Genomic DNA, 21,617 nt, shown 5'->3' on the forward strand with positions numbered 1-21,617 from the left:
CAGCGTGCTGTCGCCTGTCACCCACGGCGCCGTCGCGTTAAGCTTCTCCGGATTGGCGGGTGCGACATCATCGGCCAGGGCATCTCGCCAAGCCACATCCAAGCGCAAGAGCCCGCCCACCGGCAGTCGTCATCGTTGACTGACTTGCGCCCTCTTCTACTCCTACTCCGAACCCTGCCGCCAGCTGCCTCGACACTCTACTCGCATCCTCCTCCAAACCACCTTCTCCCTGCCTCCCTCGCCGACTTTTCTGTCCTTCTTTGTCTCCGCCAACTTCCCCCATCATGAGCTGGAAGGGCTTTACCAAGGGCGTCGTGCGCGTAAGGACTCCAGCTGCCGTGTCCGCTCCCCATCCCGGTGCCTAACCTAACCTTGTACCTCTCTAGGCTCCCCAAGCCGTCAAGTCAAAGTTCAACCTGGTGAGCCTCGCCAACCTGCAAAGACAACACTCGCTTCGCGATAGGGCTGACAAGGGTCGCCGCCCCCCAGGGAGAAATCTCAAAGGACCCTGTCTACATCGATGCCGAGCGGCGCTTCCAGGAGCTGGAAAAGGAGACCAAGAAGCTCCATGAAGAGTCTCAAAAGTAGGATCCCGAGCCCGCTGCGACCCGGCCTTTGCTGATTTGCCCAGGTACTTTGAATCCATCAATGGTATAGCCCTCTGCCGGCACGCCTCCACGACCCCGCTACTGACCCGCTCGTCGCAGGCATGCTGAGCCACCAAATCGAGTTTTCCAAGGCCATTGCCGAAATCTACAAGCCCATATCAGGTCGCGTCTCGGATCCAGACTCTTTCTTGGACGAGGGAAATGAGGCGGGCATTCGTGCAGCCGAGGAATACCAAGAGATTGTGCGGGAGCTCCAAGCGACCCTGGCCCCCGAGCTGGAAATGATTGAAGCTCGCGTCATCAAGCCGGCCGACGAGCTGCTGGCGATTATCAAGATGATCCGGAAAGTCGCACTCAAGCGAGACCACAAGCAGCTCGACTATGACCGACACCGCGCAACCCTCAAGAAGCTCCAGGACAAGAAGGACAGGTCTCTCAAGGACGAAAAGGCTCTGTACAAAGCGGAAAACGACGTCGAAATGGCCACGCAAGAGTACAACTACTTCAACGACCTTATGAAGGCCGAACTGCCCAAGCTCTTCGAGCTCGAGCGCGAGTTCATCAAGCCCCTCTTCCAGTCCTTTTACTACATGCAGCTCAACGTCTTTTACACCCTCCACGAGCGGATGCAGAACATTGACATTGGATACTTCAACCTGACTTTGGACATTGAGGCTGCCTTTGAGGAGAAGCGGGGTGACATCAAGGACCGCGCCGAAGCCCTCGCCATCACCAAGTTCAAGACCACGGGCGGTGTTAGACGGCCCCCTGCTCTCAAGTACGGCAATAAGCCGCAGCTGGCGATCGAGGGGAGCAAGCCCCAGCTTGCCATTGAATCGGGCCGCAGCGACTCCACCAGCCAACGCCGCCTAACAATGGACTCTTCGGACGCGCTGCCTCCGCCATCGTATCAGAGCGCCCTCGCCTCACCGACCGTTGCCGGCTCCCTCGCAGCCGGTGGGACCGACATCAAGCGCAGCGCTAGCACGGGCAGCAATTGGGGCGCAATAGCAAAGTCAAAGGGTGCAGCACCGCCGCCGCCAAAGCCCAAGCCTGCCCGTTTGGCAGGATCGTCGGCGGTGGAGAAATGCACTGCACTTTATGACTACGAGGCGCAAGCCGAAGGCGACCTGAGTTTCTCGGCTGGCGAGGTCATTGAGATTGTGAACCGGACGCAGAATGAAAATGAATGGTGGACGGGCAAGACAAGAGGAAGAACGGGCCAATTTCCTGGTGAGCTAATCCTTTCTGCCCATGGGCTAGGGGACAACCAACTGATCTTGATTTCAGGAAACTATGTGCGCTTAAACCCGCAATGATAGAATCCTTCCATCGCATGTCGACTCTTCCTGTCCAATCTCCTTGTGGATAGACGGCGTTGCGTAATGCTACGGAGACCTCCCAACATCCACATTTTTCACTGGGTTGACTTTCATCTTTTTCCTGGCTCCTCGTCCTTCGCCAACCCAAATGATATCACTTGTCGAATTACTCGCGCCGACGGACTCTCGCAGGGCTACATCAGCTCTTCCACTGTAACCGCAACCATTGATTCCGGTTTCTACTTATCTTTCTGACGACGGAGTTGGGCTGGGAGCTGTTGGGTAGAATGCAAGGAACGATTGGGGGCGGGATGGCCGTGTGGTGGTTGGACGGACATGTGCCGCGAGGGTAGCACACGGAAAACTGGCAGCAAGTGAAGAGAACCTCCTAGGCATCGGCGAGTCGTGTCACGTCTTGGGTGGCCCCTCGAGTGGTGCCAGCTGTGCACACTGCCACGGCTCGCCGCAAACATTAACGTGAGAGAAGGAGGCGAGGAGGAGTGGATGTGAGAGGAACCCGTGCCTCTCTTCTTCGCTTGGGACGCTGTCTGCTCATCTTTCCGTCTGCTTGTCCGTCCGTCCGTATGTGGCTGTTGTACAATATATACATTTTCGTTCGCCCTGCGCCTGTTCCTTGCTCGGTCTTCCTACCCCCCGACATGAAAAATATTACCTCGCTCATATCGAATCACTCTTGACCTGCTGCCCCTTGGCCGTTCCTTCTGCTCATCCCTTGCTTCATCCGCCTCGAGCGCTAGCCGTCGTCTTACTTGCTGTCCTTGTGCTCAACCCCGTTCAACCACAACGCTGAAGATCCCATACTGGCGTGACGTCGATGGACTAAACAAGTGAGCTAGCTCAGCAGAAAGACAAACGCAGACACCCACCAAAACCAAAGGACAACAAGTAACCTTCAAGTCTGGTTTTCCCCGCACGGTTGCTCATTTGCGCATCACCTCTTCCTCACATCCTGCATCGAGGCTGTCGATGCATCGGAGTCTGAGAAGGGCTGGCGGCGCTTTATATACCCTCGAGTACTCCACATGGTACCCCTGATTCCGCACGTGAAGCATCCTTGCGCTACATCACATGTGCGCGCATGCGGAGCCTCCTGGCGCGTGGAGGGCGGTCGTGACTGTGTGTGCAAGGGAGGGGGTGGTTGAGTGGTCGGTGCGGTTGTTGTGCTTGGTGTATATATATATCTTCTTGTGCCGCTGTGCTGCTGGTCACTTTTCTGAGAAAGGGGCTGTGCCTGATTGAGGAGGTGCGTCACAGGGTCTTCACACACGTACTTTGCGCCGCTTCTTTTTGTTTTTCGTTTTTTTTTGAGATTCTGATTGTTGGAGAAGTGGAGAATGTAGGGGAGGAGTGGTGCATCTTGAGGAATAATGCAAAATAGCGTGGAATTCAAAGGGGGAGCGGGGGCGTCATAATTTAATGCTGATGTCCTGCCACCTGGCACGATGGTAGAGCGGGATTCACGCTCATAGGAAACTCATGGCGGCAAAATGGAAGCACCAGAAAAAAGCAAAAAGTCTGTGTTCACAGAGATCCTCTTCTAACGGAGCACAGTGGCCCAGCTGTTTCGTGGAATTAGAGCGACGCGCTCACTCGCAGTGTTGTAAAGCTCAGGACAAGCGGGAGGGAGTGCCCTTTTATACTCCGCCTGGATGGACCGCGCTGTCAGTACGAGCGGCAGGTTGTGAAATGCACCTACTGAGCGACCGCGGGATTATCCAGCTGACCAAAAAGTCGCATGGGGACTGCGGAATCGGAGCGGTTACCAGCCCCTGATTCGCACAGTGCTTCTGCCGCTGGAGTATTTAAGCAGGAACCGCCGCTCGTTGTTTTCTGGCATCGAATTGTCGGCTTGACGGGGCGCTTTAAAGCACTGCGGCCCCTAAAAAAATTCCAAGCCCTCCGTGTACTATGGTTACTTTTGTGCTGTCTTTCTCGATGTGCATTTCACAACCCATGAGAAGACAGAGACAAAAAAGAGCAATTGATGCATGGATTCATCGTCATTGATCGATACTTGTCAGCACTGCTGGTCCATTGTCTTCTCTGCCACTTTATCATGTTAAAGAAACGAATCGTGGGCAGATCACCCCTGAATCTGATCCCAATGGCATAAAACCAAGAAAGAAAAGAAACAAGTGGAACGTGTCGATATCCGAGATCACCGCCGCAGTACCACATATTCGCGGTGCCTTTGTTAAGGCAGCGGACTTTGCCCTGTTGCCAGCCAAACCAGGGGAGCCCGAAACCTCCTTTTATACTTCAGAGCCTTCACATCACAAGCCAACAGCAGCCAAAACTTCCATCCGCACGATCAATCTCGCGCGTGACGCCATGCAATCACAAGCTACCCATTTAGGGGTATCAGCAGACAGCACTCTTTGGCGGCCAGACCAAGCCAGCGCACCAACCTTCCACATGCTTGTCTTGTGGCCGCGTGTCTGTGCTGACCCGACAAGTATTTAAGCAGTGCTTCTCTTCGCGAATTTCTCTTGCATTCAACCCTCAGAAACTCCACTCGGGCGTAAATTATCGACTATGGCACTCTTTTTTGGCCGTTGCGGTATTATCTCTCATTTTATGTCCTGGGAGACACCACGGTATCATCGCAGTCACTTGTTCCGGGAGTTTGAAACCGTCGTGTCTGTCCTGGCTATCGGGTCGGCTTTTGGTGAAGTGCTTCAGTTTTGTGAGAGTACGACATTCTTCGGCAACATTGCTCAGTGTTGACCTCCACTGTTAAAAGGGGTTGGATATCCTTCCACCAAGCCGGAGCTCAGAAAGAACTTGTGGACAGCAGGGGAGACGACGCGGGACGCCAAAAAGCTTTGTGAATGTCGAAGCCCGAGAGAAGCAAGTAGAAAAATGATTGTCCCTTGTCTCTCCAAAAGCACTGGGAAGCAGTTGTTGATGTCAGGAACAATTGAAGAACAGGATCGATCAAGCCTTTAATACCACCACGACGCCGAAACCGGACCAGACACGCCTCCTGGCCCCTGGGTAGGCTTGTGAACTCCACTGCCCAGCGGACATGTGCGCAGCGGCAAACCCCGCGCTGTCGCCGCCGGACGCGAAGTATTTAAGTAGCTGCTCCCTCCCTCCGGACACTCATTCATTTGCAGCGACGTCCTGGGGTCTTTCAAAGATGATTACATTGCAAGTTCCTGGGTACTCGTGCCTTTGCTTGTGGAGAGCAAAGAGCTATTGAGTTTCTCCGGTCGCTCGCCCGGCGCCCGGGTGCGAAGATCTTGGGAGGAGAGTACATCACACCATGACGCCACTGTTTCATAACATGGAGATACACCAGAATCCAAGCTCTTTCATTGTGTCTCAATGTAGAGCACCAACAATCTGTTTTTTTGCATACCCCTGAGAGCTCCAAGTCAGCCCATCGCTCATCCGCTGCCGTCAGAGTCGTCATGACTTGAGCGGCAGCGGAAGACTCAGCAGTACTGTCCCCTCAATCTCCAAGAGAGACCGAATCTCGTATTTGAGGTGCCTGTTGAGCGAGGACGAGCTGCGGAAAGGCGAGACTTTATACCTCTTCATCCCTACGGTCTCCGGAAAATGGCAGGTGATCCGCGACGTGGGAGGCAGACACGGCCACGACGACGTCTGACGGACCTGAGGAATGACCAAAGCGCCTGTCCATCGTGAGCGAAATCGGCTTCTTCAGCGCTTACACGTGAAGCGCCAATTTTCGAGGGTCGTCGAGCACTCAACGCCCCCCGTGACCGCATGCGTACATATTTTAGAGCATAGATACGTGGTGAGGTATGTTCCAACTCGCCTTTACATACTGCGCTGTAGCCGGGCATCATGCCGAACAAACCGCTTTCCCTAGACAGACCGGCGCAAAAAGGCCGTACAGCATTCCATCGACAATCAACCGACAAATCCAATTCGCCTGGCACTCCCGCGTCCAAGAAATGAATGAAATCCACCGTGGTCCGTCTTCTTGGCATCATATCCATACCAAAAAGAGAAGGAAAGACAAGTCCTGTGCAACCAAGGCCAATCGACGATACGAAACCAGACAGGCCAGAGCCCAGCGAGCGAGCATGGAGCCTCCATCGTGGCTGATGACAATAACACAAAAGAAAGAACTCCGGCACGCCTTCTATGCTCCAAATCCAGGACAGATTGATGGGAGTAGGTAGGTAGGACAGAAGAAGCAAGGTGATAGACAGGAAGAATCTCGAGCAAGACGCCGACCGCTTTTCCCAGTCGTCCAAGCCTTGCATCCACAAATTCAAAATCGACATATGACACAGCTCTTCCTCTTCATCTCTCTTCGGCCATCACCATCATGCAGACATAAAGGGAGGCGGGCAAATCCCGCTCACACGTCCGAGCTGTCCATGGCCCAAATCTCAATGTCCTTGACGGCGCTGCGGTCTACGCGCTTGACGACGCGCCGCACGTCCTTGTCGCGCTCCTCTTCCGGGCGGCCCCCGCCATTCCAGTGTTTCCGGGCCTGGATGCCGGGTCCGCCTTTGCCCACGCCATTGGCCCCATGAGCTCCTCGCACGCCAGGGCTGTTTTCCGGAGTGCTCGACGAGCCGCTGCTGCCGCTACCATTCAGGGCAAATGGACTCGCATTTGCACTTGACACCGTCGTCAACCCCCCGCAGTAAAACACCGTGTCGGCAATCCCGAGCCACCGCATGTTGTCCCACTCTTTCCGCCGCAACTCGAGGGACAAGATACGCTCGCCCAGCGCGCCGGCAGCCGCGTCGAGCGGATCCATGCCGGGGACATTGCCCGGCCCGTACATTAGCAGCCTTAGCGCAAAAAGCTTGGGTGTGTGGTGTAGTGCGCTGCGCACCGCGCCCGGGTTCTTGTCTTCCATTGCGACACCGAGTTGTTCGAGATTCGGGCACGCGCGGAGGAGCGAATTGAGAGATGAAGGTGTTAGGAGCCATTGGTCGGAGAGCAGGAGGTGCCGCAAGCTGCCGCCAATATCGCGCGTTATGGCGGCGAGGTAGTCGGCGGCGAGGGCGGCATTTTCCCGGCCAATCCGTGGTGAAGGGGCGGTGGTTGAGGCGGATGGAGGATTCAGGTCTGGTGTGCGAGGAGAATTGGTTGGATTGCTGATTTTGAATTCGTTGGGCGCGTTGGACGTGTAGACGTGGGTTTGGTGTGCGATACCGTTGGCTGGGCTAAAGGCCGCGCTATTGCTGGTGGTGCTGGGAGAGCGCTGTGACTGCTGTCTTCGGCGTGTGCTGACCGTGATGAGGGTTTCGAGCTGCTTCAGTTGCCCCAGCATCTGCACTGCGTTTTTATCCATGGAATCGCCCCGCATTGTCTTGAGGTTCTTGGGGACATGCTTTGGAGCAAACAGGCGCCAGGTGTCGTCCACAAAAACTGTCATGGCTTCTTCGGTTTGGCAGTTGATGAAGATCATGTGCTCCAGCGTGTCGACGCTTATGACATCCTCCATGTCTATGCTGTCTGCTCTCGTGTAGAGGTTGACCAGAGCAAACCTTCTGAGTTGTAGGGTAGTCTTTGCAGCCACGCAGCGACCAAAATAGGTGTTGAGATTGGTGCTTTCTTCGCCTTCGTCTCGCATTCGTGGGCTGAAGTGCATTGTCAGGGCCTCGAGCTGTTTGGCATGCATGAGCATGATTGATATGTCGTCGGGATAACAGAGAGGATCTATTTCCAAGGCTTTGAACTCGCGCAGGTTTGGGAGAGGGGGTATCACAACGGTGGGCCGGGGTATTCGCGTATTTGGAAATTTAAGGGTGAGCGAGGTGAGCGAAGGGCAGGCCATTGCGCCTTGGTATATTGTGGAGAGCGGTTTGGTGTTTAGTTCCCAGCTGCGCGCGCACGTCAGCCAAAGCCCGTCGCATTTCTTGCGAAGCTGCCATACCCAAAATGCTCCATCCTGTCCATGCGATCCATTGCCGCTCTCACGGCTATGTTGAGCATCATTGAATTGTCTGGAACGCGGCCTTTGGCGAAGTCGTCAATGTCGCTTTCGCGCCATTCTCCAACCAACCGGAAGCTGCGCACATAGCGCGCTACATTCTTGGTGACCAGCCCATTCAAACCCATTGTGAAGGGGCTGCCGCTCCCGAAACCCTCGGGCCGTCCATTTTCTTTGTAGCGCAATTCGCTGTAGGATCGCAGTGTCACCTTTTCGTAGAGGCGGGGCAAGGTCATGTAGTACAGGAGCCGCGAGGTCCGTGTGATGCGGGCGAGGTCATCGATTTCGTCGACCTGGAGCGCGTTGGCTGTCAGCTCGTCTCTTCAAGCGGCGCATCCGCACACAGTCGACGCCCGGGCACAGGCAGAAGCGGTCAACACACACATGGGAGAGGATCAGGGCCAACAGGTTGAGCGGCAGGTTGCGATGGTGGTAGGCGGGGACAGGACTGGTGTAGGCGATGGGCATCTGGGGCGCGTGGAGCGCGTCGATGTTGATCTTTTGTTGGTTGGTCGTCGGCATGGCGGCTGGGGGTTGCTGGGGTCCTCAGGTTGCGGGCGCCGGCGCCAGGGTCGGCGGGGTCTTGTCGAAGTTGGTCCCAAGGCTCGCGCAGCTTTTGGGCGATGTGCGAATCTGATATCGGCAAGACTGCATTGGCGGTGGGTGACGAGGTTCTTTGAGCGCTGTGGCTTGTCCGGATTGCAGGGACCAAAAGAGACACCGGATGGTCGTGGAGCCGGCTGTTAGCTTAGCACAAGCTAGCTTGAGGTTCCCCGGGAGCGACCAGCGACCCCTGCCCCCGTGCATCGCATCCACCATCCTCTGTGCCCGCTGCTGATGCGAATCCGAACGTCATACCTTTTGCTTTCCTTTACTTCTTGCATCACTCCCAAGAGCCCATCATTATTACTCATCACTGGCAGCTACATGCACCAGAACCACGCCCGCCGTACAGTAGTCCCATCCAATCCACTTCGCCCGAAACCCCCTCCCGCTGCTTGCATGGATATACTCAAAACCGCCGCACGCTACAGTGGGCGTTCGTGTGTCTCCCCCGACGCATTTCGTCCGAAAAATCAAACCTCAGTCCACCTTGTCCTGGATCCCCACGGCATCATCCCCTTCCACCCCGTAGACTTAAAAACCCGTGCTCCTGTGAATCCAAGGAGCCTGTCCGTCGTAGCGAGCTCCGGGCGCAGTGAATGGGATCGCCAGAGTCCCGTCAAACACCCCAAAATCCGGCACCTGGCCCGCCTCGCTTCCCTTGCCCGCCGCCAGCTCCCTCGGTACAGGGATCAGCACGCCACACTCATAGTTGCGAACCGTCAACTTCGGCGTTCTGGTCTCCCGATCTGTCGTCATGGAGCCCCAAGCGCTCTCCGTCAGGTTGGCGCTGCCGACGTACACCCACGCAACCTTGACGTCCCTGTCTCCGTCATCCTCGCGTCGTCCGCGAGCCAACATGATCTTGTTGTGGCTCAAGACACCCTCCCTCGTCGACTTGTGATCATGCATTACCTCTTTCGGAAAGGTGGGAGCGTCGTAGAATTTCTTCATGAGGGTGATGGTGCTGGCTGCATTGGGGCCACCTCTGCTGGATTCGACTGTGTTTTGCGTCGGAAAATACACTCTGAACTTTGAAGCCAGATCAGCCGCGGAGATGTCAGTCGCATTCCTGAGGGTCAACGGTTTGACCTCTTGGCCTGTCTCTCGTCAGCAACGAGCTAAGCCCCCGCTTGAGCCAGGATACTGACCTCGTGCAGCAGCAAGCATCTGAGTGAGGAAGGTTTTCTTGAGGGCGCCGAGCGACGAGGTCGCGTAATCGAGTTTGAGGAAATTAGTCTGCAGACCCAGCTTCTTCACGGCGTGGGAAAGACCTGTGATGCCAGTTCGCTGTGCATCGTCACCGACGTGAGTGCCGGCCCTGTCAGAGTCAGCATTGGCAAAGAGCAGGCTTCTTCTTTGACACTTACATTGAATGAACAAACGCAATGTCCCTGGTGCGCGAAAAGTCGAATTTGTAGAGGCTCTGGACGATGGCAGGGCGCATGTCCACGTAGCGCAAGTAGCGAATCAGCTCTTTGCCAAAGAAGGTCATGTTCTCTTCGCTGGTTGTATGGCCGTCCAGAAGACGTGGGAGGTCGACAAGGAAGACACTGTTCTCCATGTTGCCCCTCTCGCCCCAGTCATAGTCTGTCAAGTTGGCCGAAGTGACGACAACGCGAAGGTGGGTTGGGAACGACAGGATGAGGAATTTGCCGTGGTTGATAGTCCTGATGCCACTCATGTCGAGAAAGCGAACGGCCAAGTTTGGTATCATAGACGGGCCTTCAGCGAAGGAGTCCTTCATGGCCTGGTCCGTGGCGCCGATGGCCCAGACCTGGCTGGTCTTGGACGGGTCGATCTTGTTCATCCACCAAGCCGTGTCGAATTGGAAAGCGCTGAGAGCCACCAATTGCAGCTTGTCCTTTTGTAAGATCTCTTCAATCTTAACATCGTTTCCCCGCGGCTGTCCAAAGCACCACGTCTTTTTGATTGTCGGGTTCAAGTACCGCAGCCCGGTAGCATTTGGTCCGGCATAACCGGTAGATGTGTGATGTTGGCGCTGCGCGTAGTAGCCGTAGGTCGAAGTGGAGTCAGGCGTGGGCGTCGAATTCGCGAGTGCGAGGTTGCGACGGATGCCATAGGCTGGCTCTCGCGGGACATCGTGGAAGCTCTCAAGAGACCGAAGGTTGGCGCTGGAAGCCTGCTCTGCGAGACCGCTTCCACGGGCCTTCTTGGTGTTGGGAGCTTTGTCATCGTCGGAATTAGGGTCGACCTGATTGAGCGCGCGCTTTCGCGCCGCGTTCTGACGTGCCAGGCGTTCCATCTCCATTTGCTTCCTATCGATTGTGGCGAACGAAGAGCTGGGATTTGTCGCAGACGGTCGCTGTTCGATGTTGGCACCTGATTGAAGTGGGGATGGTCCTAGGGCGTCACCAGTCTCGTTGGTTGTGGGTGGTTGAGGCGACGCAGGTGGGTGGGAGGAGTTTTGAGTTGTTGGGCGAGCGGGCTCTTGCCCGAGAGACATGGCAATCGCCAGCTGGAGCTCCTCGTCTTCGCTGGACATGGCCGCCGACACATGTGATGCAAGTGGAATGGCATCGTGGTGATGAAGATGATGTCGTTGCTGTAGCCGTCGCGTCGCAGCCGAACCCGACGCGACTTGCGGCACACGCACAGTCACGTGTATTCTAGGTTGTCTTTACCTTATTAGGAAGTATACCCGAGGCGGCAACCCCCGCATGCATGCCCCGGTGTTTTCCGTTGTTTTCCTGTCCTTTGTGCACTTCGGTCTGCTGAAGGCACCGCTGTGCTACTTTGCATGCACAAACGCATTTCTACTCTGAAATTGCCCCATGTACGTCTGCTGGAAGCCCGAGCTGCAGTCCCGCCTGTTGGTCTTACTCCTCTTTTTTCAGAAATAGCACGGATGAAGGAGCTTCCGACTTCCCCTAGACTGCTTTTCTGCTTTGGGTGAGCACGGAGAAAAGTGATGCCACGAGAAGCAGCGAGAGAAGGCCTTTGGGAAAATCCTTTGGCACATGCGTAGGCCATGTTCATCCTCAAATTCCCTCCACCAAAGAGTGATATGCTAGCGCGGAACCAACCAATCAACCCCCATGCAGGGTAGATACAAACAGCACAGTGTCGCCCTTTTGAAGCTCGTACTGCTCCTCTCCTTCCAATTCCCAGTCAGCCTCGTTGATGAGAACGAGGATACCGGGTCGTCTGCCGAAGAAATGAGCGAGGATACGGCGTCGGCCTCGGGGCAGGACTTACACAGTATCATCAAGCACAAAGAGGTCTTTCCGGTGGTCCTTCATCGTGTTCTTGCACAGGTACCGCACGAGAAAGGCAACGTTGGCAGGGTTTCCGTCCTCGCCTTTGGCTGGCAGAGCAATGTCATGCTTGCGCTGGTTTGAGAACAACATCTCGAGACCTCCTCTGCTCCTCGTTAGCACAGAAAGCTGGAGATGTTCTTTGAACGCAACCTACGTAAATTCCACCGTCACTGGTACCACATCTTGGCCGGATGCTGTCGCCATGTTTTTGCTCTAAAGTCGTTGCCGCCGGAGTCAGGTACTTGCGCAGGACTAGCGTCGGTGATAACGAGCCGTTGCTTTCGAATTTTGCTCGTGAGAATCTTCGGGTCTCACGCTTTGCTCGTGGAATCTGGTTGCCTCGATTTTCTGGGCCGTTTGATGATGTTTGATCGTTGGGCAGCGCAACGTCGTCTCTACCGCGGCGGCAAAATTACGCGAGGGAGCTAGCGCCAAAATTTCCTGGTGTTGAGCCACACCATCAACAACACCACGCACTTCGCCCGACGCACACCTGCCCGGAAAGTCCATTGCAAAGCTTAAGCAGAAAAAGCAAATCTGACCGACACCCAGTGCTCCAGACATGATGGAGACGACGACAAACTTCATTGCAGCGGGCGGCAACCGAAATCCATCCGCCGCAGACTGGGACCCGCATGGCTCAGGCCTGCTTGCCTATGGCGCTGGAAACAACCTTGCCCTCTGGAATCCTCTCGTGAGTCTCTCGGAACTTCCTAAATCTCTTGTCTAGTCTCCACCTTTGGAAGCAATTTTTTACTCAACTCTATGTTTGCAACGCGACTCGCAACTTGTCCAATCATTCATTCTCGATTGTCATCATTGTCCACTCTTTGGCGGGGCAATTCATCACCGTTGTCTTCCCTCTTGCTGAGGTCTCTTGTGCCATCTGCTTCTCAAACACGTCTCAGCCTAACGCGCGCAAGGACATACATTACCGCGGCTGCACCGCGCTACTCTCTGGTCACACCAAACCTATCAACGTTGTCAAATTCTTCCGCGGGTCAAGAGATCAGAGGACCATTCTGCTCACCGGAGGTGCCGACAGTAGCATCAGGATTTGGGCCAGCAGTGATTCATCAGCCAACGGATTCCAGCAGAAGGATGTATTGGCCGCGCATTCAGCATCCATCAACTGCATAGCTACCCTACCAGATTCCGACGTCTTCATCTCTGGAGCCGCAGATGCTACGATCAAAGTCTGGAGGCTTGCCACCTCTGCGGATGAGTCGTTTCAAACAACTCTCCTCCAGGTACGCCCCTCCACTTGTGCCTTCGACGCGACTGGCGCCGACAAGTAACCCATGTCTAGACGATCGACCTTCGCAAAAAACCCAAAACTGCATACTTCCCTCTCTCAATATCTCTTGCTCGCCTGTCTACTTCAACTTTGGTGTTTGCCTCTGCTGGCACAAAAAACTACATCCAAATCTATGCCCAAGACAGCAATGGCAATTTCATCAATGCTGCCACGCTGAAAGGACACGAAGACTGGATCAGGTCGCTCAATTTCACGCACGAGAATCCTTCGGTGGCATCAGACTTGCTGCTTGCATCAGCTAGCCAGGACAAATTCATTCGCCTGTGGCGATTTCACGCTGGCGAAACGTTGCCGGAAGTCAGTCGCGCAGCCGACAACCCCGCGCTGGGCGCGTTGGGAAAGAGTTTGCACAACAAAGCCCACCGGATAGATGACGCTGATGGAGCCCCTTACACCATCACCTTCGAGGCCCTTCTGGTTGGTCATGAAGACTGGATCTACTCGGCTCAGTGGAGGCTTTCGCAAGCTCCGACATCTGAGAATGGCGCTTCAACACAGACTCTCCAGCTTCTCACTGCATCTGCCGACAACTCGCTAGCCATCTGGTCACCAGATCCGCTCTCTGGTATTTGGGTGAGCACAGCGCGGCTTGGTGAAATATCTGCGATAAAGGGCGCAACCACGGCCACAGGATCAACAGGTGGCTTCTGGATTGGACTGTGGTCTCCCGACGGAAGCTCTGTGACTTCTCTTGGGCGGACTGGCTCATGGCGTCTTTGGAGCTACCACGCGGAGGAAGACAGGTGGACACCTCGAGTCGCCGTGTCGGGTCACGTCCGCGCCGTCAAAGACCTCTCTTGGAGTCCTGATGGATCGTACCTGTTGTCAACATCATCAGACCAGACCACAAGACAGTGGGCGCAATGGAAGCGAGACAGGGGCAATCCTCTCGCATCTTACCACGAATTCTCGCGGCCACAAATCCACGGCTACGACCTCAATTGCCTGGCGACACTTTCACCTCTTCGATTCCTCTCCGGAGCAGACGAGAAGCTTCTCCGCGTATTCGATCAGCCTGCTTCCGTCGCTGAGCTGCTCGAAAACTTGTGCGGTGTCACTCCCCAGGGCGAGAAATCAGCACTCCCAGACGCTGCCAATATCCCTGTACTCGGCCTCAGCAACAAAGCTATCGATAACACGGCAGGAGATGCGGAGGCTGAAAACGGAGGAGCTGAATCGGCCGAAGAACTCGCTGAGAAACCGACGAAAGGCCTTTCTCTCACCCACCCTCCCCTTGAGGAACACCTGAGTCGACATCTGCTGTGGCCCGAGCATGAGAAGCTTTACGGGCACGGTTACGAGATAAATTGCGTTGCTGCGACACACGACGGGGCCCTGGTCGCTACTTCATGCCGCGCCACATCTGTTGACCATGCGGCAATTCGTCTCTACGAAACTGCAACGTGGCGGCAGGTGGCCCAAAAAGAATTGAGCAAGACCACTAGTGAGCCAACCATGAAGCTACATTCTTTGACGGTGACCGGGCTTGAATTTTCCCCAGGAGACAGCAGGTATCTTCTCAGTGTTGGCCGAGACCGCGTGTTCGGCTTGTGGGAAAGAGACGAAGACGAGTCAAAAGGATACAAGCTGTTGCACTCGCAGGACAAGGCCCATTCGCGAATGCTTTTGGGTGTTTCATGGGCGCCACTGGTGGAAGACAACAAGGTGTTCGCCACTGCAGGACGCGATTTGAAGATCAAGTTGTGGAGGCTTGCGGAGACCGACGGCAAGACCGCGACATCAAACATTGCGACAGTACCGGCTACCGCTCCCGTCACGGCTCTCTCATTCTGTCCCGTAGTTACCGGCTCGGAGAAGCAAGTCTTGATGGCATACGGGACTGAGAAGGGAGCCATCAGCTTGGTCGGGTTTAGCCTGGAGGCCTTGTCGAAGGGAGAGATCGATGTTAGACCGCTGTCGACCGAGATCCTGGCAGATGATGTGGTGCCGAGTGATGCAATCACTTCGCTGGCTTGGAGGCCCACGAGCATAGTCGATGGGCAGTTGGAGCTGGCGGTCAGCAGCGACGACGGAAGCGTGAGGATCTTCGGAGTGAGCTTTTAGCTTGTCTTCGAGGGCGAATCATTGTGAAAGGCAAGTCCGGATTATCTGTATCTCACCGAGCTCATCCACAGGGACATAGATGTCTGGAGCTTCTTGTTAACGGGAGGCAAAAGCACAATAGAGATTCCAATCCAACAACTGCAGGACGTTTGCACGACAAGTTCAACTCAAGTTACAGTCGCACCGTCTTAATTTCGGACAATGAACAGCCCATATCGACAATTTGAATCTGCAGTCCGCCTGAAAATCCCGGGAGCTCGAAATGTTCGCCAAACAATCTAGTGCCACTTGAATGCCGAACCTGGGTGGTCGTCCCGCAACCTTGGCCCCTTTCCATCAGCATAGTAATTTTCTCTCGTCGTTGCAGCTGGATAATCCTCCCAAAACACACCACGCTTCCGCAGCTCGGGCCAGAGCCACTTGATGATGTCCTCAAAGTCGCCCGGATTGATCGCGTATGGGATGTTGAAGCCGTCGACCCCTGCCTCGTCTACCCAGGTTTGCAGAATGTCTGCCACTGTTTTCGGCGACCCAATGGCTTTCGGGAGTGGACCACCGACTGCCAGCTCCTCCGCTACGCGCTTCTTTGTCCACCGGGCGCCGTCAGTTCCAGGGACTGTGGCGCTCCAGCAATTGACCATGGACTGAATCCCTGGGGTACCTGTAAAGCGCAAGTCCTCGTCGTCTGAAAATTGGCCAAAATCGGTGCCAGTCCAGCCAGCAGCCAGTACCAGCGACCCCTCCAGATCAGCATACGACATGTACTCTTCATACTTGGCGCGCGCCTTCTCGTCCGTTTCATCCACGATGATCAACATGCCAATGATCAGTTTGGGCGTGCCTGGGCCCCGACCGTTCTTCGCTGCGAGGGCTCGGATGTCGTCGACTTGCCCGCGCACGGTGTGTGTCTCGAAGCCGGTCAAGAACATGCACTCTGCATATTTGGTTGCAAAGGCCTTGCCAGCAGGGCTCGCGCCTGCTTGAAAGATGGATGGCGACCGTTGGATCGAAGGCTCGTTGGTAAAAGGACCCGCAACCTTGAAGTACTTTCCCTCGTGGTCGACACGACGCACGCGGCCCGGGACCGTGAAAACGCCCTTCTTTGCGTCTTTGACCACAGCGTCATCTTTCCAGGAACTTTCCCACAACTTCAAGGTCACCTGGAGGTACTCTTCGGCAATCACGTACCGCTCGTCGTGCGGAATCTGGGTGTCCAGGTTGAGGTTTCGCGCGGCGCTTTCGAGGTAGCTGGTCACGACGTTCCACGCAATCCGGCCCTTTGTCAGGTGGTCCAGCGTCGAGTACTTTCGCGCCAAAAGAAATGGTGGCTCATACGTCGTCGAAGCCGTCACTCCGAAGGAGAGATGCTTTGTCACTGCAGCCATCGCTGCGATTGGCATCCTATGACGTTTAACTCTGCAAACAGGGCTACACCCGGAAAGAAGTCATCTCACAATGGATCCGAAATGGGGAACTGAGCGGCACCTGGGAGCGCAGAATCAATGTTCCCCGGGCCCTTGTACACATCGTATACGCCCAGCATGTCGGCGATGAAGACACCATGGAATTTTCCTGCCTCGAGGATCTTGGCAAGGTCGGTCCAGTATTCGATGTCTGTGTATTCTGCTGTTCTGTTTTTCGGATGGCTCCAGAGACCTTGGCATGTTACCACGTTGTCCGAACTGACTAGCCTGAGGCTGCATACCTGCTGCGACATGTCCCGGGGAGCTCATCGAGAAGGCGTTCATGATCCATTGTTTCTTTGGAGCCGATCCATTTGTCGATCCATTGGCCTCGACGCCGTTTTTCTCATTACTCAAGTCAGCCATTTTGCAGAGAAGACTTGCGCGCGTTGTCGCGGTTTTTGTTGAGCTGTCTCTGGACTCTCGTCGCCGTTTTATCAGACCCGGCGCCAATGATTTCCTCAACTTGACTTTGCTTCCGTCCCGCTCAAACCTTGCTGCGAGGGCACGTCATTGCAGCTTGTCATCACATCACTTTTCGATCACCTTCGTGGTCGCAAGTCAGCGTTCTCGCCTCAAGCATCACGATCGCCGCCGGGACATGGTTCAAAGAAGCTGTGCGGGATGTTCGCTCCGCTCCGCTGTTGGCGCCGGCAGCCCAGACCAAACTCTGGGTCTACTGACACAACACCAACTTTGTGCATTCGCAACTTTTTCGCGGACCCTGAAATGAAACTACGCAAGCGGCGATTTGCTGTCCGCGTACAGTCTTCTCTCAAGCTTTCGATTTGGCTCTCATCGCGACGCATTGCCGGAAATGGAAGGTAAGGCATTTTGTCGTGCCGCTGATTCTGGGGTGTTGGATGATACCATGGAGCTGATTATGAGACAATATCTGCTGGCGCAAGTTTTCCCTGGTCCTTCCTTCGATAGCGATAGGACAGATGCAATCAGGAGCAAGATAGGAAACTTTTTTCGACGACTAAACGAATCTGCACTTGCAGCTGGAGGGCCCATCTTTCTGGATACACGACTATATTTGCACACATGCTCGAGATCGACAATAACGATAGAATTGATGTCTATGGCATCATTGTGGCTCTATCTCGATAGCGCCTGCGGTGCTTAATGCTAGGGAAGCCGGGAAACAGGTGGACAGTCACGGGCCCTCTGGCTGTTTTTCTCGACTTTTCAACCATCACATATCGTACCGACCACACGAAATGGCAGAAACAGTCCCACCACCCCTCTCGCAGGCCGTAGGATATGGAATCGTCGTTGGGCTTGGAGCTGCCTTCGCCATTGGTGAGTCCTGGATCCCACAACCTGCGAAACTACTGTACACTATTGCTGACAACCTAGGCATGGTATTTGTGACCAGAGCTTTGAAAAACTCATTCGGCGAAGACAATCGAACAACGGAGACGTACGTATGAGCTCCCTCGTTGCTTTGAAATCAACGGGGAATAAATGACGGCGACAGGTTCATGGTTGCAAACCGCACCGTCGGCACTGGCCTCACTGCATCGGCCGTGATCAGCTCTTGGACTTTTACTTCCGCACTTCTCGGCGCTCCTTACCTGACGTACTGGTACGGAATCGCATTACCCATTTGGTGGGCCAATGGCCAGTCCGCGATGATCTGTTTCTTCGCCTTCCTCGCGATCCAGGCAAAATTGAAGGCGCCCAACGCGCACACGCTGACAGAGCTGATTCGCACGCGCTATGGAACCGTAGCTCACATCACTTGGATCGTCATGGCGTTGCTGAACAACATATTTAATTTCACGAGCATGCTCGTCGGCGCCAGTACGGCCGTGAGCGCCTTGACTGGAGTCGACATTGTTGCCAGCACGTACTTGCTGCCGCTTGGAGTCGTCATCTACACCTACTTCGGTGGTCTCCGCGCTACTTTCTTGACTGACTATGTCCACACCTTCATCATCATGATCGTCCTGGTTTGGTTCTCGATCAAGGTGATTGTAGTAAAGGAGATTGGATCACTGGGCGATCTCTACGACGCTGTTACCGAGCTATCGGGCAATGGCACGCCTGTTGAGGGGAATTACAAAGGAGACTACTTGACCATGACAAGCAGAGAGTCTCTTCTTTGGAATCATTCACATTGTGTTGAGTGCCCAAGGAACCCCAACCCGAGATGAAGGTTTGCTGATTGCGGTATAGAACAAACTACGGGATCGTGATCATGGATACCGGCTTTTGGCAAAAGGTGAGTTTGTGAAGGAGGTCAGGGCCGACGAAGGTGCGAAATCAAAGGGTATATTGTATTAAGTAGGTAAGTCGGGTAGTGATATCGTCCTAGACGACGCCCGCAGCAGCACCACGCTAGACTATCTATGGACTAGCGCCTTAGCTATCTAACGACTCTACTGCCTACTAGAGACTCCATCCTCTATTAGTTTAGCTAATCTATTTAGAGACTAGCTTATTAATACTATAAGGGGTTTTCTACTAATATTACTACTATAGTCTTAAGATATATTCTTAAAGGGAATATATACTTTACTATTCTATAAGTATTTAGAACTATTATTAGGCTTAGTATACTAGCTCTAGAGTAGATACCTATATTTCTAATATATTTAAGAGTAAGCTATATTTATTTTATAAATATTCTAAAACTAATAATAAGTAATAAATAATAAATATAGAGGTAAGTAGAGGTCTAGTCCTTTTATATATAGCTTAAGTAGTTACTAGAAAAGGGGGTACTATAGCTATTCTATTAATTCTATTTATAGTATATACCTCTATTATATTAGCTCTTCTTATTACTATAAGCTCTATTATCTTATTTAATATCTATAGTAAGTATATTAATAAGAATCTAATAGACTAAGAACTTATTTACTAGTTATATATTAGTATTATTAGTTCTATACTATTTATTTTATTACTTATTACTACTTTCTATAAAGGTAGTATTAATCTTAACTAGACTATTTATATAATTAGTATTATTATATATTTAGAAACCTTCTCTACCTACTTTATACTACTCTAAAAAGACTAGATAGAGGCCGCTACTATTATTAGCCCTATATATAGTATAGTCTATAGTTTTACTATCTAGATAGGTATTATATACTACTTTTCTAGTAAAATTATAATTATATTAACTAGTAAGACTCTATCTTATATATATACCTATTTAATATCTATATTTATCCTACTATTTATTTTAGTTATAATATTACTTATATAGCTAAGTAAGTTTAACTAGAATAAGTTTATAGAGATTAAAAGAGTTAATCCTAACTATTTAATATTAGTTATAAAATTTAACTATAATATATACTTTAGCCCTAAATAAGTAGCTTTTATAAAAAGAATAAGTTAATAGGTAGCCCTCTAGGTACTTATTATTTTTTTTAGCTAGATTATTCTATAGCTACTACTAATATATAGTATAAAGTTTATTTTTTTAAAAAAGGTCTATATTAACTAGTTATTATATATCTACCTTATTATTAACTAACTATATACTAGGTCTTTATTATTTAGGTTATTATATTACTTTTCTAGCTATAATTTACTTTATTTATTATAAACTTTTACCTATTAATTAATAGAGGTATCTAGAAGATCCTACTTATTTTAAAAAGTACTAAAGAACTCTATATTAAAAATAGTTCTAAAAGTAAAAAGATTATTAATATAGAAGATAATATAAGAATTAATATTATAGATATTATTAAAAAGACTAAAGATTAATTCTATTACTTTAAATATTTTATTTATAAGTAGTTAGTCTAGAGCTAGTTATTTATAAGATAATTTAATAGCTATCTTACTAATTAAAAAATTTTTAATAGATAAGAAGTAGTAGATAATAAGTATTAAGTTATTATTAAGCTATATATTAAATATAGTACTACTTCTAAGGCTCTACTTATAACTATATTTTAATAATTAACTTAAAGGTTATAATATTAATATATATTTTAATAAAAATAATATAAACTCTTCTTTATTCTATATTTATTTATTTAGCTATATATAAATTTTATAAAATTATAAGTTCTATAATATAAATAGTATCTTAAATATAACTATTAACTAATAAAAAATTACTTAACTAGTAGTTACTAATTCTAAGATAGAAGATAAGTATAAAATCTATAATATAATTTAGTAGCTTATTATAGATCTTAAGGTATTAGACTAGATTAATATAGACTTATTTAAATAGGCCCTTTTAATAAATTATAAGGGCTATAAGCTACTAATTAAAGTCTATTACTTATTTTAGAAGTCCTATTTAAAAGAAAATTTTAAAATAGAAGACTTTAAAGCTCTTTTATTTTTAAATTAAAGTTTATACTTTTTCTACTTATATTCTAAATAGAGTAATAATAAGTAAGTAGTTAGATTTATATTATTTAAGTACTTATTAAAATAGAATCTTTTATTATTTAAAAAGAAAGATATTTTTAAATATCTAAATATAAATTAAGTCTTTAATCCTAACTAGATTAATATTAGAGTTTTAAAAGACTAGAAAAAAGAGTATATTTTAAATTATAGCTTTAAATATAAAAACCTAGTAAAGATCTAGAAAATATAGCTAGCTTAGCTTATTAATATAGTTTAAAAGTATCTAGTTTTAAGGAGTATTTCTATAGAGGCCCTCTATATTATAATTAGCTATAGTTATAAGAACTAAGTAGGAATTAATATTAATTATATAATATTAAATAGACTATAAAAAGATAGAGCCTTAAATACTTTTAAAATTTCTATAAGACTAGCTATTATAATTAAGTATATTATATATTTAATATATAAGATTAATAAATAGTATTTATAAGTAGATATATTCTATATTATAAGAGTAGATCCTATTATAATAATTAGGGTTAGGGTTTAGGGTTAGGGTTAGGGTTAGGGTTAGGGTTAGGGTTAGGGTTAGGGTTAGGGTTAGGGTTAGGGTTAGGGTTAGGGTTAGGGTTAGGGTTAGGGTTAGGGTTAGGGTTAGGGTTAGGGT

General features: G+C 50.7%; 7 protein-coding genes across 7 annotated transcripts; 3 read left to right on the forward strand and 4 right to left on the reverse strand.

Annotated features, from left to right (window-relative positions):
* Nucleotides 1–284: 284 nt before the first annotated feature.
* J3D65DRAFT_672596 (reduced viability upon starvation protein-like protein) lies at nt 285–1,927 on the forward strand (the record flags this gene model as incomplete). Its single annotated transcript, XM_066803505.1, has 6 exons — nt 285–320; nt 387–419; nt 490–584; nt 632–651; nt 708–1,841; nt 1,899–1,927. 6 exons carry the CDS (start codon nt 285–287, stop codon nt 1,925–1,927), a joined length of 1,347 nt encoding a protein of 448 aa, XP_066650120.1.
* A 4,363-nt stretch (nt 1,928–6,290) lies between these two features.
* J3D65DRAFT_562385 (uncharacterized protein) lies at nt 6,291–8,348 on the reverse strand (the record flags this gene model as incomplete). Its single annotated transcript, XM_066797562.1, has 4 exons — nt 6,291–7,012; nt 7,100–7,770; nt 7,824–8,173; nt 8,265–8,348. 4 exons carry the CDS (start codon nt 8,346–8,348, stop codon nt 6,291–6,293), a joined length of 1,827 nt encoding a protein of 608 aa, XP_066650121.1.
* A 268-nt stretch (nt 8,349–8,616) lies between these two features.
* J3D65DRAFT_642763 (tyrosyl-DNA phosphodiesterase-domain-containing protein) lies at nt 8,617–11,042 on the reverse strand. Its single transcript, XM_066802024.1, has 3 exons — nt 9,854–11,042; nt 9,635–9,804; nt 8,617–9,583 (listed from the first exon to the last, which is right to left on the reverse strand). Exons 1-3 carry the CDS (start codon nt 10,987–10,989, stop codon nt 9,018–9,020), a joined length of 1,872 nt encoding a protein of 623 aa, XP_066650122.1. The 5' UTR covers nt 10,990–11,042; the 3' UTR covers nt 8,617–9,017.
* Nucleotides 11,043–11,191: 149 nt separating this feature from the next.
* Nucleotides 11,192–12,137, reverse strand: J3D65DRAFT_642766 (ubiquitin-related modifier 1). The gene is made up of 3 exons (XM_066802025.1): nt 11,919–12,137; nt 11,703–11,867; nt 11,192–11,651 (listed from the first exon to the last, which is right to left on the reverse strand). Exons 1-3 carry the CDS (start codon nt 11,966–11,968, stop codon nt 11,534–11,536), a joined length of 333 nt encoding a protein of 110 aa, XP_066650123.1. The 5' UTR covers nt 11,969–12,137; the 3' UTR covers nt 11,192–11,533.
* Nucleotides 12,138–12,164: 27 nt separating this feature from the next.
* On the forward strand, nt 12,165–15,285 carry J3D65DRAFT_175173 (elongator protein 2). Its single transcript, XM_066794289.1, has 3 exons — nt 12,165–12,458; nt 12,688–13,014; nt 13,074–15,285. Exons 1-3 carry the CDS (start codon nt 12,327–12,329, stop codon nt 15,144–15,146), a joined length of 2,532 nt encoding a protein of 843 aa, XP_066650124.1. The 5' UTR covers nt 12,165–12,326; the 3' UTR covers nt 15,147–15,285.
* Nucleotides 15,286–15,341: 56 nt separating this feature from the next.
* On the reverse strand, nt 15,342–17,001 carry J3D65DRAFT_580537 (alkanesulfonate monooxygenase). The gene is made up of 3 exons (XM_066797708.1): nt 16,852–17,001; nt 16,601–16,802; nt 15,342–16,547 (listed from the first exon to the last, which is right to left on the reverse strand). The coding sequence occupies exons 1-3, from the start codon at nt 16,973–16,975 to the stop codon at nt 15,425–15,427; spliced, it is 1,449 nt and encodes a 482-aa protein (XP_066650125.1). The 5' UTR covers nt 16,976–17,001; the 3' UTR covers nt 15,342–15,424.
* Nucleotides 17,002–17,832: 831 nt separating this feature from the next.
* Nucleotides 17,833–18,851, forward strand: J3D65DRAFT_672602 (Sodium:solute symporter family-domain-containing protein; the record flags this gene model as incomplete). The annotated part of the gene is made up of 4 exons (XM_066803506.1): nt 17,833–17,914; nt 17,972–18,035; nt 18,093–18,743; nt 18,794–18,851. The coding sequence occupies 4 exons, from the start codon at nt 17,833–17,835 to the stop codon at nt 18,849–18,851; spliced, it is 855 nt and encodes a 284-aa protein (XP_066650126.1).
* Between the last annotated feature and the right edge of the window lie 2,766 nt (nt 18,852–21,617).

The sequence above is a fragment of the Phyllosticta citribraziliensis genome (genome assembly GCF_038025025.1).
Source record: "Phyllosticta citribraziliensis strain CPC 17464 chromosome Unknown J3D65scaffold_16, whole genome shotgun sequence".
NCBI classification, from domain to species: Eukaryota; Fungi; Ascomycota; class Dothideomycetes; order Botryosphaeriales; family Phyllostictaceae; genus Phyllosticta; species Phyllosticta citribraziliensis.